The sequence below is a fragment of the Caenorhabditis briggsae genome (assembly GCF_000004555.2).
Source record: "Caenorhabditis briggsae complete genome, chrX, whole genome shotgun sequence".
NCBI classification, from domain to species: domain Eukaryota; kingdom Metazoa; phylum Nematoda; class Chromadorea; order Rhabditida; family Rhabditidae; genus Caenorhabditis; species Caenorhabditis briggsae.
Genome location: NC_013491.2, coordinates 4,851,327 through 4,864,004, shown reverse-complemented (window position 1 = coordinate 4,864,004; position 12,678 = coordinate 4,851,327). Strand labels below are relative to the sequence as shown.

The 12,678-nt window shown below is 36.2% G+C and overlaps 1 protein-coding gene across 1 annotated transcript; it reads left to right on the top strand.

Annotated features, from left to right (window-relative positions):
• Positions 1-2,200: 2,200 nt before the first annotated feature.
• CBG27520 lies at positions 2,201-2,257 on the top strand (the record flags this gene model as incomplete). The annotated part of the gene is made up of 1 exon (XM_045239112.1): positions 2,201-2,257. The coding sequence occupies one exon, from the start codon at positions 2,201-2,203 to the stop codon at positions 2,255-2,257; it is 57 nt and encodes an 18-aa protein (XP_045099970.1).
• Between the last annotated feature and the right edge of the window lie 10,421 nt (positions 2,258-12,678).

The following is a 12,678-nucleotide window of genomic DNA, read 5'->3' as shown; positions in this document are numbered from 1 at the left end:
CAAAATAAAAAATATTATGACAGGTCTGTAAGTGATTGAGAAATTCACTTCCATAGGAAGCCATTGATAAGAGGTCTAGACTTATCTGTTTTGAAAAATAACAGAAAAACAACAGTTCCTAAATTCTTGGCATTTTTCGCTAGGGTAGGAAATTGTGAAATTCAATGGATACAGTAGAATTGGATTTTCTAACAAGGGAAGTCTTTTCAGACACCGGTTGAGAATTTGCTCAAAATTTCGTCATTGGTACTTTTGTGCGCGCTGATCAAAGAACTGAAGTCAGTTTTCCCAAAGCGGCCCTGTGAAAAAAAAGTTATGGGCTGTTTAAGTGATTTCAGTGCTAATTTCTAACTTTTGGAGTGAATTTTTGAATGGGTTAATAACAGTTCTTCGGAGTTTTTTGTATGTAAATCGTATTTTTAAATGTTGCTCTACAATCTGAAAAAGTTTCCTCATTTTCAAAAAAATTAATATTTTTTGAAAAAATGTCGCATGGGGCTATTTACCTTTGGCTATTTACAATTTTTCGAAAATTTTCAAAATGGGCTAAAATGAGTACTAAAGGTAGATAAATGATAAAATAAGTATTTTCACAGGATGTGGTAGCCTGAATACCTCTCGAAATCACAAATAAGGGATTTCTTTAGAAACTTCAATGGATCGTAGACTTCGGAAATTCAAATAGTTATGAATTGAATAGTTACTGATTTACATTGCTTTTTTCCAAAGCAGAAATGAGACAATCTAGGGAAAACGGTTTAACAATGCGACTAGCGAAAACTTAAAAGTGGGACTTCCAGAAATTTTCCAGAACATCTACTAGTATTTTTCGAGTTTTATCAAAAATAATGATATTATTCAAATAAATGACAATCTGGATTTAAAAAATTTCGAAAAACTTGTTATGCAACTTATTGAGACTTCCAGAGGTTCAGAAAAAAAAACAATAACGATTCTGGAGAGGGGTATCGAACCTGACCCTTGTCAGACACGTCCGTCCCTCCTCACCACTACACCGCTTCTCGCTGCTCTCTCCTTTTACTGAATGAATATAAGAAAGGGGGAAAGGCGCGGCGCTCAAAGACGCTTAAAAGCATTTTAAAATTTCAGACGCAAATTTTCAGCTTCTGGAGGCCGGTTTGGAAAAGCAAAAAATCACACCATGTTCAGAGTCTCATTTAGTATACTTGTTCAAAATTTCAAGAGATTCTCAACCAGTGTCTGAAACGACTTCCCTTGTAAGTCCTACTGTTCTTAAATGATTGTAACAATAGGAAGAACTTGATAAGAGACAAAATTTAACAGTTTTGAAAAATAAGAAAAAAACACAGTTCTAAAATTCTTGGCAATCTTTGCTGGGACAGGAAATTGTGAAATACCGTATCCGCTCTAACAAATGCACAAACGAGACGTGCACTTTGAGCTCAAATATCTCGGTTCGTTCAAAAGATATCACGAAAATTTCAACTGATAAATTATTTATCATAGTATCACCAATACTTTATTAATTGACTGATTTTCGTTACCTTTAACAGCAAGCTAGATAATTGAGCTCGAAGAGCACGTATAGGGTGGGCTTCTATAAGACTAAATAAGGTATTTAAATGTGTTATTCATTCATACAATAAGTCCTAGAGGTTACTGTAGCATTTTTCTAAATTTTGAAAAAGATTATGTGTATAATAGAATTGTTAAGTGATACTGTAGATTTATGATGTTTAGAGTTCTACTGCACTTGACAAAAACAATGTTTGTTTCCGATTGATTAAGAACGTTTTGCAGTTTTTCCCCTCCAAATCAAATCAAATCAAATCAGAGAATCTCGGCGAATAGGTCAAATTTAGATCATCTTGTTCGCCCTATCAGCCGAAAAAAAAACAATTGGGCCTGAACACTGACACCTTAAATGTACAAAGCATACTACAGAACGGTTTTCCGGCCTGTTGGTCAGAAAAAAGAAAATGAATCATCGCTCGTTTTACACCAATCAAGAAAATTGAAGAAGAAAGAAGAAGAGAAAGAGAGAGAGAGAGAGAGACATACATATATACAAAACATCAGTAGTGTGTTCATTCTGCAAACAGTCGGAAAACATTTGCATCAAGTTGATCTATTCTATCGGGATGGATGTGATGGAACAGAAGAACATAACGGAAGAGAAGCGGAGAAGATAGAACACGAACAAAAAAAACAGGAGGAAATGGTTGGAAATGCATGGAAACGGGGTAGTTGGGAAGAAAAGGAAGAAAAAAGATGATTGGGGGTTTCTATTTCTACAAAAGAAACCAACAAGATGACGTGCCTGGAACAGGAAGCTTTTCTCCTTGAACTCTGATGAACAACGAAACAGCTTCTGAAGGAAAAATTCCAAAAAGATTATTACCGCGAAAAAGTAGAGAACAAGGACTTTAATCTGTGGCGGAGCAACGTTGCGAAGCAAACAGTCCTAATGATATCTAGTTCTTGGGTATACATATGTTAAGATAGGAAATAAGAAGAGAAGAAGGAAAGAGTCAAAATTGATAAATACATAATCATAAGAGGTAGGAAGAGGATCATAGTAAATCTATTTTGCAGTGCAAACAGCCTAGGAATAGCCTAGCCTAGGAAGATCTTGGTTTTTTTAAACCAAACTGGTTATGATGTTGTCGTTATTGTGAGTTTTCCAGATGAAGAGAACACTACCCCCGAAGAAAAAGAATAATAGGGAAGAAAGCAGAAGGAGAAGGAGAAGAAGTCTTACACGATCAAGTGGACAGTTAATCTATGCTTCTGGTTACTATTCTTCATGAAAAAAAAAAGAAATTTGAAGTTTGAAATTAAGTTATTTTCAATGCCCCCGACCAACTATCAACTAACTACCCATTGTTATCGTAGTCCCCCCCTCCCAGGAACCTGAATTTTTTGGAAGAGACTAAACTACCAGCACATTTTGGTCAACTTTTTGGTCAAAGTGTAGTGTTGCATTGTGTAAAAAAAGAAGAGAAAAAAGTGTGAAAGGCGGCCAAAAAGGATTTTGGGAGTGGTGGTGGACGACAAAACGATACTTGTATCTCCGGAGAAGTTTGAAAACAGGTCATGTGGAAACAATTATTGCTCTTCCATTAGTTGAGCGGATTTATTTCTCTTTTGCAAAAAAAATTGGGGAAAAGTTTTCAAGACAAAAAAATATCTTGAAAAAGCTCAACGGTTTCAGAAACTTTGAAATTACGAGCATTTTAATTTTTAGGCTTTACCGTATTTGCACGATTAGAAACACATTCTATACGAGCACGTTGAGCTCAATTATCTCGGCTCCTTGGAGAGATATCAAGAAACGTTCAACTGATAAAATGTTAATCATATTATAACTAATATTTTATCAATTTACGGATTTTTGAAGTCTTTAATGAGAACCAAAATAATTGAGCTCAAAGCGGACGTATAGGATTAGCTTCCATTAGAACAAATACGGACGACTTTGAGCTCAATTATCTCGATTTCTACGAGAGATATCAAAACTCTGTCAACTGATAAAATATTGATAATATTAAGAAAAACATTTTATCAGTTTACTGATTTTTGACATTTCTTACAGAAACCGAGATATTTGAGCTCAAAGTAGACGTATAGGGCTAGCTCCTGTAAGAGCGAACAATGTCAATTTTGAGCTCAATTATCTCAATTTCTATGAGAGATAATGAGCATCTGACAACTGATGAATTATTCATCATAATATCACTAGTGATTTATCAGTTAACTAGTTTTCGATATCTCTTATAAAAACCGAGATTATTGGGCTCGAAGTGCAAGCAAATATGGTCTATAATTATCTTGAAGCTTCGATTTTTCGAAAATCATAATATCAGCTAAATAATTTCGTGACTTCACCCGACCTCTAAAAATATTAGGAACCCCCTCATTGGGTAGTATTCACCTGCAATCATAATACTTCCTGTTATTCAGGGATCAACACAAAAAAGCATCACCACATCAGGAAACCATCAAATGAGCTTTTAACCAAAAATAAGGAAAATGACGAGTTAACAGGGTATTAAGGAAATGGAACGAGAAAGGAGAAACGAGTGAATCCCATAAAAAGTGAATGAAGCAATAAAATCAGATGGAATGAGAAAAAAATTGCGGGAAAACGAGCTGCAGATGCCGTTGGTTAGGTTGAGCGTGGTGCAAGTGTGGGGGGAAGGAAATTGAGAAAATGGTGGTCAACACTTTTTACAATACCTCATCATGGGACAGAAAAGAATCGAAACGATGCATTAATTTGAAACTGATGTCATGTTTTGTGGTTGCTCAGATTTGAAAAATGTTGACATTGAAAGGAAGAAAAGAGTAAATGTTAGGGCTAGATTTTAAGAACAATTTGGGATATTGGGAAGAGCAAAGCAATTGGGAGCAGTTTTTGAATATTCATAAATTCTGGCAACTAACATTTTTTTTTGAATGACAACAATTACGGTGGATATTCTAATAGATGGGCCTGAGCTCAATTATCTCGATTTCTGTGTGAGATACCAAAAACGTGTCACCTGATGAAATATTTGTGATATTATGATAAATAACTTATCAATTGACTACTTTTTCATATCTTTCACGGAAATCAAAATGATTGAGCTCAAAATACACATAGGGTGGCTAATAGAAACCCCCTGTGCTCAATTATCTCGGCTCCTGTGAGAGCTATCAAAAATTTGTCAATTGATAAAATCTTAGTGATAAAAAGACAAATAGTTCATCAGTTGACAACTTTTTCATATCTTTTAGAAAAATAGAGATAATTGAGCTTCAAGTACAGGATGACCTTCTATAAGAGATACATAATTGTTTTAAATAATGTTTTGAAGATGACGCTTAGATAAGCAAAGTTTCTACAAAACAACAAAATCTCAAACACGGAACTCGGATGAAAAAGTTCAAGTTTTTGAAAACGAGAAAAAGGGATCAATGATTGTTTTTGACAGCTCGAAAAATGCCAATATCATGGGTGGGCGAGAAAAACCGTCGTCAGCGAGTTGTGGATGGTTGATATGACGTGCAGCGCACGAAACTTTTCTCGGCGCCGATCCATTTTCTCTATCTCTCCGTTCTGAAAGCTGTCTTTTCTGCTCATGGTGGAACAGTCAAGATACAAACAGAGAGCCCTCCTCCCAGCCGAAACCGCACACATCTTCCGCGCACGCGGCACATCCTAGGTTTGCGCAATAGCGGCAGAGCAGCGTTTTCTCAAGACACTGGAGCCGGTTGAAAATCTTCTGTGCATGAAAATGAAAACGGTTGGAATAGGCGCACGGAGAGAAAGTTTTTTTCCTCACTCTCTCCTCTGATCTTTCTCATTCTTTTGCGGGTGCGATCACCTTGCACAAGGCATTAGCACCCGTGACCGTAATAATTTTAGAGACAAACCAAACTGTGTGAGAAAAGAAAATTGGCGGTAAGATCAAAGGGCAACACGGAGAGCTACTGGTTCTACTAATTTCATGTTCTTCTGTAGCTGGGAGTAATTGTAGAATGATGAGTGGGAGCAGAAAAGGGGCCAAATGAGGAAATGAGTAGAATGTCGAGAAACTCCGAGTTTTTGTGAATGGGTGCCGTGACAGACTGAGAAGTGATGATGATGAAAAGGAGTGAAGAGAAGCACTATAGAAGAGATGAAAATAGTAGGGTTGAGTCAACTTGACGAGCCATAAAATTTCAGAGACTGAATAAGCAGCGAGCCGGCTAGACTCACTCGGTTACATGATTAAGACTAGGCAGCTGAGTTTTCAGAAATTCAGCAGTTCAGATAATCTGAGAATTAGAGAGGGAGGGAAATGAAACATCAATGAGACTAGAGAACAACTAATTTAGCGGCAAGACTCTAAAATTACCATACTACAAATAACACTATGACAAGTCGATTTGAGATCACTGTAGTCTAGAAATTAAAACATTGAGGAGTTTTTGATGGTCCAAGAATATTTCGGATTGAACCAGAATATAAAAAAGCTCAAAAGGTTCACAGAAATAGAAATTCAGTAAATTCATTTTTTTCTGAAATCCAAAAAATGCTACAGAAACCTTTTTTACCTATTTTTTGATTAAAAATCCAGGTTTTCATAGTTTTGAACTACAGATACCGTATTTGCGCTAATAGACGCTCACCCAAACCGCCCATTTTGAGCCTAAGTATTTTCATTCCTGGGAAAGATATCAAACAATTGTCAACTAATGAAATGTTAGCGATAATGTGATAAACAATTTGTCAGTTAAACAAATTTCCACATCTCTCACATAAATCGAGATAATCAAGCTCAAAGTTTACGCTTCAAGTAGGCTTTTTTTTTCGAAAATACAATTTTTTGAGCTCAATAATCTCGATTCCTGTCAAAGATATCAAAAACTGATCAACTGATAAAATACTGGCGCAATTATGACCAATAATTTATCAGTTTTTCACTTTTTGACGTCTCTCATAGGAATCTAGATAAATGAGCTCAAAATGTATAAGGTGGGCTTCTATTTAAAAAAAAAGTACGATAATTCAAATTCGCAATCTTTTTGGGGCTTTGACGAATTTGAAGAATTCAAACTACTAGTTGCTCGTTTGAATTTTGAGCTCATTCCTAAATGAGATTTTTGAGACCACGAAAGTTCAAAACAAGAAATTGAAATTGAAATTTTCAAAATCACATATTCTGAAGAATTGAAAAAAGTTTTCCATTTTCGTTTTTGCGATGATTAGTGAGAAAATTATAAGTTAAAAATTCAATATAACTTATAATTACAAAACGTTTGAAAAGTGATTTCAAAGAACTTTGATAACTTTTGACAATTTCCTAGAATCAGAAATTGTTATTGAACTTAGTCAGCTTTTTCTAATTTTTTAAGTTTTTGAGTACAAGTTCTTGAACTCGACGATTTAGAAGCAAAAATATAATATTAGAAGCAAAAATATATTTAGAAGCAAAAATATAATATTCGATTTTCGAAATAAAGAATCAAGAGTAAATCAAAACGGATATCAATTTGCAAAACGAATGGAAAACGGATCCAAAACAATTATTAAACTACTTTGACCCCAATTTTTTAGACGTAAAAATAACAGTGAATTGATTGGAAACACATTTCCTGTTAGTCAGTGTTTGTTACTATAGTAGTAGTCACGGGGGAATAATTGAAGAATAAATGAATGAATGACGCAGTAAAAAGTAATGGTTAAGATATTCTTCTTCCTCTTGCCACTCCTTCAATATGCACGTCAAAACGGTGATCATCATGGATGCCGTTGCGCGGGACGGCGGCGGCGGGTTGGACAAGGTCAAATGTATCGGATTGCTCGTGTTATGATGGGAATGGATAATAACCCCCTTCTATCCGACAACGATCAGCAGGTTTTTGCGAGGTATATCGCGTTGGAAAAGAGGAAACTACTGGTGGAAATTTCAAATAAAAAAGAAAAAGAAGAATGGAATCAAACGAATGGGGGGTTGTGTTCATTTACCCGTTATTTTTTTTTCAGTTTTACACACAACATAAAACGAAAATCCCATAGCGAAACAGACGGATATTCAAGTAGGGGGTCCGAAACGAAGAAGAAGACGAAACGGGTTATTGCGTGTGTGTGTGTGTTCAAAAAGATGAAACGAGCATGACAAGAGTTTAGAGCATCATCTGTACTTCCGTTTCGACTTTTGGACCGAGATGTGTACTTCCTAAAAAAAACTGATAAGATTCCGAACAAGGCCGGAAACATTGAATGCCAACAGTGTGACGAGCTGAAGAAGGATCGAACGCAATGGCGGTGGCATACTGAGAAAAGAGGTACAAATTGGAAGGCGTCATATTCATACTGACTGACGGTCTGTCTGTGTGAAGGAGACAAATTTGCTAGAACGACAATATCGTCATTTCACGGTAAGCTAGTAGGGAGAGAGAAGGGGGACGAATAATTAGGGGCATTGGGGATGAGAAACAAGAAATCGAAAACAAGTGACAGTATCCGTGGAGGAGAGAAAGTATGGTGAAAGCTTGGTTAGAGCTGAATAGGGAATTCTAGAAAATGATGTTTCTAGAAATTTTCTATCCGTGGAGACTGATATCAAAATGTCTTTATAACGTATACCCAGTATAAGAAGAAACACTTAACTTTCAACTTTGACCTAAATTATCTCGGTCCCTGTCAAAGGTATCAAAAAACTGTCAACTGATAAAATGCTTGTCTTTTATCAGTTGACCCATTTTTGATATCTTTCACACGAATCGAGATAGTTCAGCTTAAACTGCACGTAAAGGGCGGGCTTCTGTCAGACCAATTAGGTTTTTTTCAATTTCAATATGCAAAATTTACAATATATTCAATGATAAGCTTATCGAAACTTGTTTAATCTATTTGAGTTGGGAAATGAATTGTACGAGAATCGAAAAAAAAATCTGAAACGGTAGATTGTGAATCCGTTACAAGCACATTAATCAAATTTTGGTTGAAGGTAACAATAGCTCAATTCGAATTTCGCAAAATATGAACAAATTCTAGAACGAATCTAGGTATGTTTTACACCTTCCGAAATTTTCATAGTGAGCTGAAAGTAGAGAGACGAGCATCAGATTTCTGGAAATAGTCAGAATAGGCAAAAATCAACTACTATAACGTTTTAATATATATTCTCCGTGCAAAATGCTACCCGAAATACATGAATTCGGAATTCAACAGCCGAAACAGTCTAAATACCCAGAAAATTATCTAAAACTCACTCAAAACCTTCTAGAAATAGAAAACAACAAACATTTGCGACTCTTCCTTCTCAGAATCGTGTCATATTCTTCTCGCCATGAATTTTGACAGATTTAGGGGTCGATTATTGTAATTTACGGAGGAATAATAAAATGACATGACCGACAGTCGAAAAAAGATGAGATAACGAGTAGAATGCGAGATGACGATCTGCCAAAACCCACTCATAAATTTTTCGCGCCTTTAGAGATGTCTATCTATGGTCCACATTTGGCCGACGTTAAACTTTCGACAGAAAATAGGAAATTCTACGTGGGGAACATAAAGAATACGTGGCAAAAGACAGAAAAGCAAAGTGAAGAAGTTGACCACAACTAATTTCGAAAAAAAGAAAAACAAAAGCTGTATACAACGGGAAAGAAACGTATGTGTTGTTATGTAGAAAATTGGTAAGAAAGGGAGGAGGAGGGCAGGACAAAAGTAAGTGCAACGGGACACAGTGTGCGCAGACACAATGAACGGAGAGGTAACGCGTCGGTAGGTTAAGGAGATAGTGCGCAGATCGAGGAGACGCAGCTCGCGGAACTGTGCAAAACGGTCGGCCAAGATAGAGTGAGAGAGCGAAAGGCCGCGCGCGACATGGACTGACTAGCTGTCAGTGGTGAGCAATCCGTTACGTTTTGACCCGCGAACCCCTTTCTATGCCAGTGTGGCTATTGAAATTGTTTTGTTTGCACAATATCCTCATGCAAATTGAAGGGCAAACTCGATTCGTGGAGAAAGAAAAGAGAACGAAAGCAGATACATGTCTTGTGTGTGCTTCTTGAAGAAGTCATATTTCAAGAACATAAGGTTCTTGTATTTGAGAAAATCCAGATTAGCGGGAGCAAGCAAATGGGAGTAGCAACTTGAAACTCAGAACTGAAAACTTGGAAAAGCAACTCATCTTCTTCAAAACCTCTCAGAAGGTGCCAATTGCCTTGTCCGGCTCTTGAAACTTTTCGACCTTGAGTTTTCTAGGAATTTGAAGAAAACTAGAGCAGAAATGGACACCAAAGATGGCATAGATATCCGACAATCGGCTGGAAACCAAAAAATGGCCCAGACATCCAGAATGACCTGGAACCTCAGAAATAGCCGAGGCAAATGGCCTAAAGTTTAAAATTATCTGAAAGTCTAAAGTTTAAAATTATCTAAAAGTCTGTAGACGGGAAACCAATAAATAGCCTGTAATTCCGAAATTGACCTGAAAACTAATAAGGGAACCATGTTTAGCCTTCATCTCAGAATTTCTTCTAAATTTGCTCATTTATAGTTTTGAATACGGGCTTTCTTGTGATGTATTTGGTTATTTGCACAAATTTCTAGAAGTCGAGGAAATTCCATCTGAAAATATGTTGTTATTTTGGTCTCCTACTTCCCTTCCACTTTCCCCTCTTTTCTCTATACATTTTCCACTGTGGAAGAAACAAGCAGTGGCCGAGTGGATAGATGGGATGAATAGTAATCACAAGTTTGGGGTTCGATTCCGTCCTTGTACATTTTCTTTTTTCTTTTTTTTTTCTTTGACGTTGGAGGAAATTGCATTTTTCGAAAATCAAAACTATGTTTGCTCTATTTTTTGAGTAGGAAAAAAGCTTGAATTATTTTGAGAGAAAAATTCATTTTGGACTTGTTTCGAAAAATATCCAATAAATATCTTCTGAAAACTTCTTGAAACACTACTGGAAAGCCTTATATAGTCAAAATATCAGTCGAAACCCCCCGTTTTGATCATATTTAGTGCGGAACAGTGATAAATCTTGCAGGAAGTATTTAAATCTATGTTTTCACAAGATTTCAGTGCTACTGGGTGATTTTCGAAGGAATACGTTTTATAGAAGTTTCGGAAGAAGCCACTCATTTGAGATTTCAAAACGGATATAGGCTATAGAATTATGTGAAAAGACTCATTTTATCATTTCTATGAGCTTAGAATGCATTTTAGCACATTAAAAATTGTTTCGAAAAATTGTAAAATTTCGCAAACCCATGGCAAATTTTTTTTTTTTGAAAAATGAAAAGACTCTGTTAGATTGTAGAGAAATTTTTAAAATTACGATTCACACTCAAGAAATTCCGAAAAACTCTCATTAACCCTTTCAAAAACTCACTCCAAAAGTGAGAAATTAGTACTGAAATCACCTAAACAGCCCATAACTCGACTTCTAGAAATTTGTGCAGAAAACCAAATACATCACAAGAAAACCCGTATTCGAAACTAAGAATGAGCAAATTTAGAAAAAAATTCTGAGAGGAAGGCTAAACATGGTTCCCTTGTAAGATATGGCCTAGAATTTGAAAATGATCTAGAAACCTAAACTATGGAAAAGCAACAAAACAAGGGGCTAGAAATCTGAAAATGGCCTAGAAACCCAGAAATTGCCTAGACACCCGAAAATGGTCTAGAAACTCAAAGATAACCTAAAATTTCCAGAATGGCTTAGAAACCCAGAGATGGCATATAATTTTTAAGTAACCTAAAAACCTCAACTGTGGACGAGAAACACAATAAAGGCTTAAAAATCCGATAATGGTCTAGGAAACCAGATGTGACCTAGGAATCCTGAAATGGCCTAGAAATCCAAAAAAAAAGAGCTGTAAACCCATAGATGCCCTACAAACCCGGAGAACAATCTAGAAAATTATATTTGAATTACATACTGAGAAATTATGGTACCAATTTTGGGAAAGTAGCTCGAACGCCAAAAATCTCGAGATTGATTCTTCTTTTATACCATCTACACCCCCACACAGATGGCCGACACTTCCAGATCATTTTCAGTTTTGTACACTAAAATTTACATTAAATGGGATTTAATTATTTGGCTCCTTTCTGAAAAGAGTGGCCAATCAGCTCTCTCCAAAATCGTTTTTTGTTACAAAAACTCACGTTGACTACAGTATCCAGATTTTGAATTTTCAACTATAGTATCCACATTGTGGACTTTTAGAAAACTTTCTCAAAACCTCATGCTGCTCAGCAACTTTGAAACATTTTCGAAATTCCGAAAAACAAATGTCAAAAGTTCTGGCACAGCATGGTGCAAACTGAAAACAAAGAGAATTTTCAAACTTTTTGTTTGAGCCGCCCTTTCAAAACGTCTTTTGTGTTTTTTGTTTTTTGTGGAGGAGCGAAGATGACGAGGCCAAAGGGGATGGACAATGTCGGTATCCGATAGAAACTTCAGGAAAGATAGTATAGCAATATCATTTTTTTTCAGAGGAACAACTTAATTTGAATCAAAAAATATTTATCATTTCTCATTAATTAGATTTCAAAAAAAATTATCTTTAACTATCCCAATTTGATCCATCAACTATCCCAATTTGATCGAACTGAATCTCATTTTATGCTCCGTTTCCCGCTTCCTGAAATGAGATGATCTTTTTTCATGCCGTTCAATCGATAAGAAATAAAATACTAACCTCTTGGTGGATGGGTGCTTAAATTATTTCCGAGACGACCCGGTGTTCTTTCTTCTGAAAAATAAAAAAGATGGCTTAAATTGAGCTTTGAAAAATTGAAATGAAAAATTACAAACCTGTTGGGGGATTAGAACAGTATGTCACTGGTTTGGAATGAATGTGATATCCACCGGCACCTGAAAAATCAGCTTTTGAGATCATAAAATGCTGAACGATTTTGTCTAAGTTGCCATTTAAAATTTGATTTTTGAGCATATAGCAGGTAATTTCGTGGTTTAAAATTCTGAAAAATTGGAATAAAAAACTAACCGTTCATCGAACGGGAGGAAGCGGTGACACGTTGAAAATGGGCGGGCGGGGTGTCGGGGCGGGCGGTTGTGGTGTAGGCGGTGGTTTCTTTTTTGCCTGAAAACAACTGTATAGTTGCAAACATTGTCGTGGGAAAATAAACTTACCCCCGCCTTCCATTGGGGCAGTCACCGCCCGCCCTAGGTGAGCCGGGT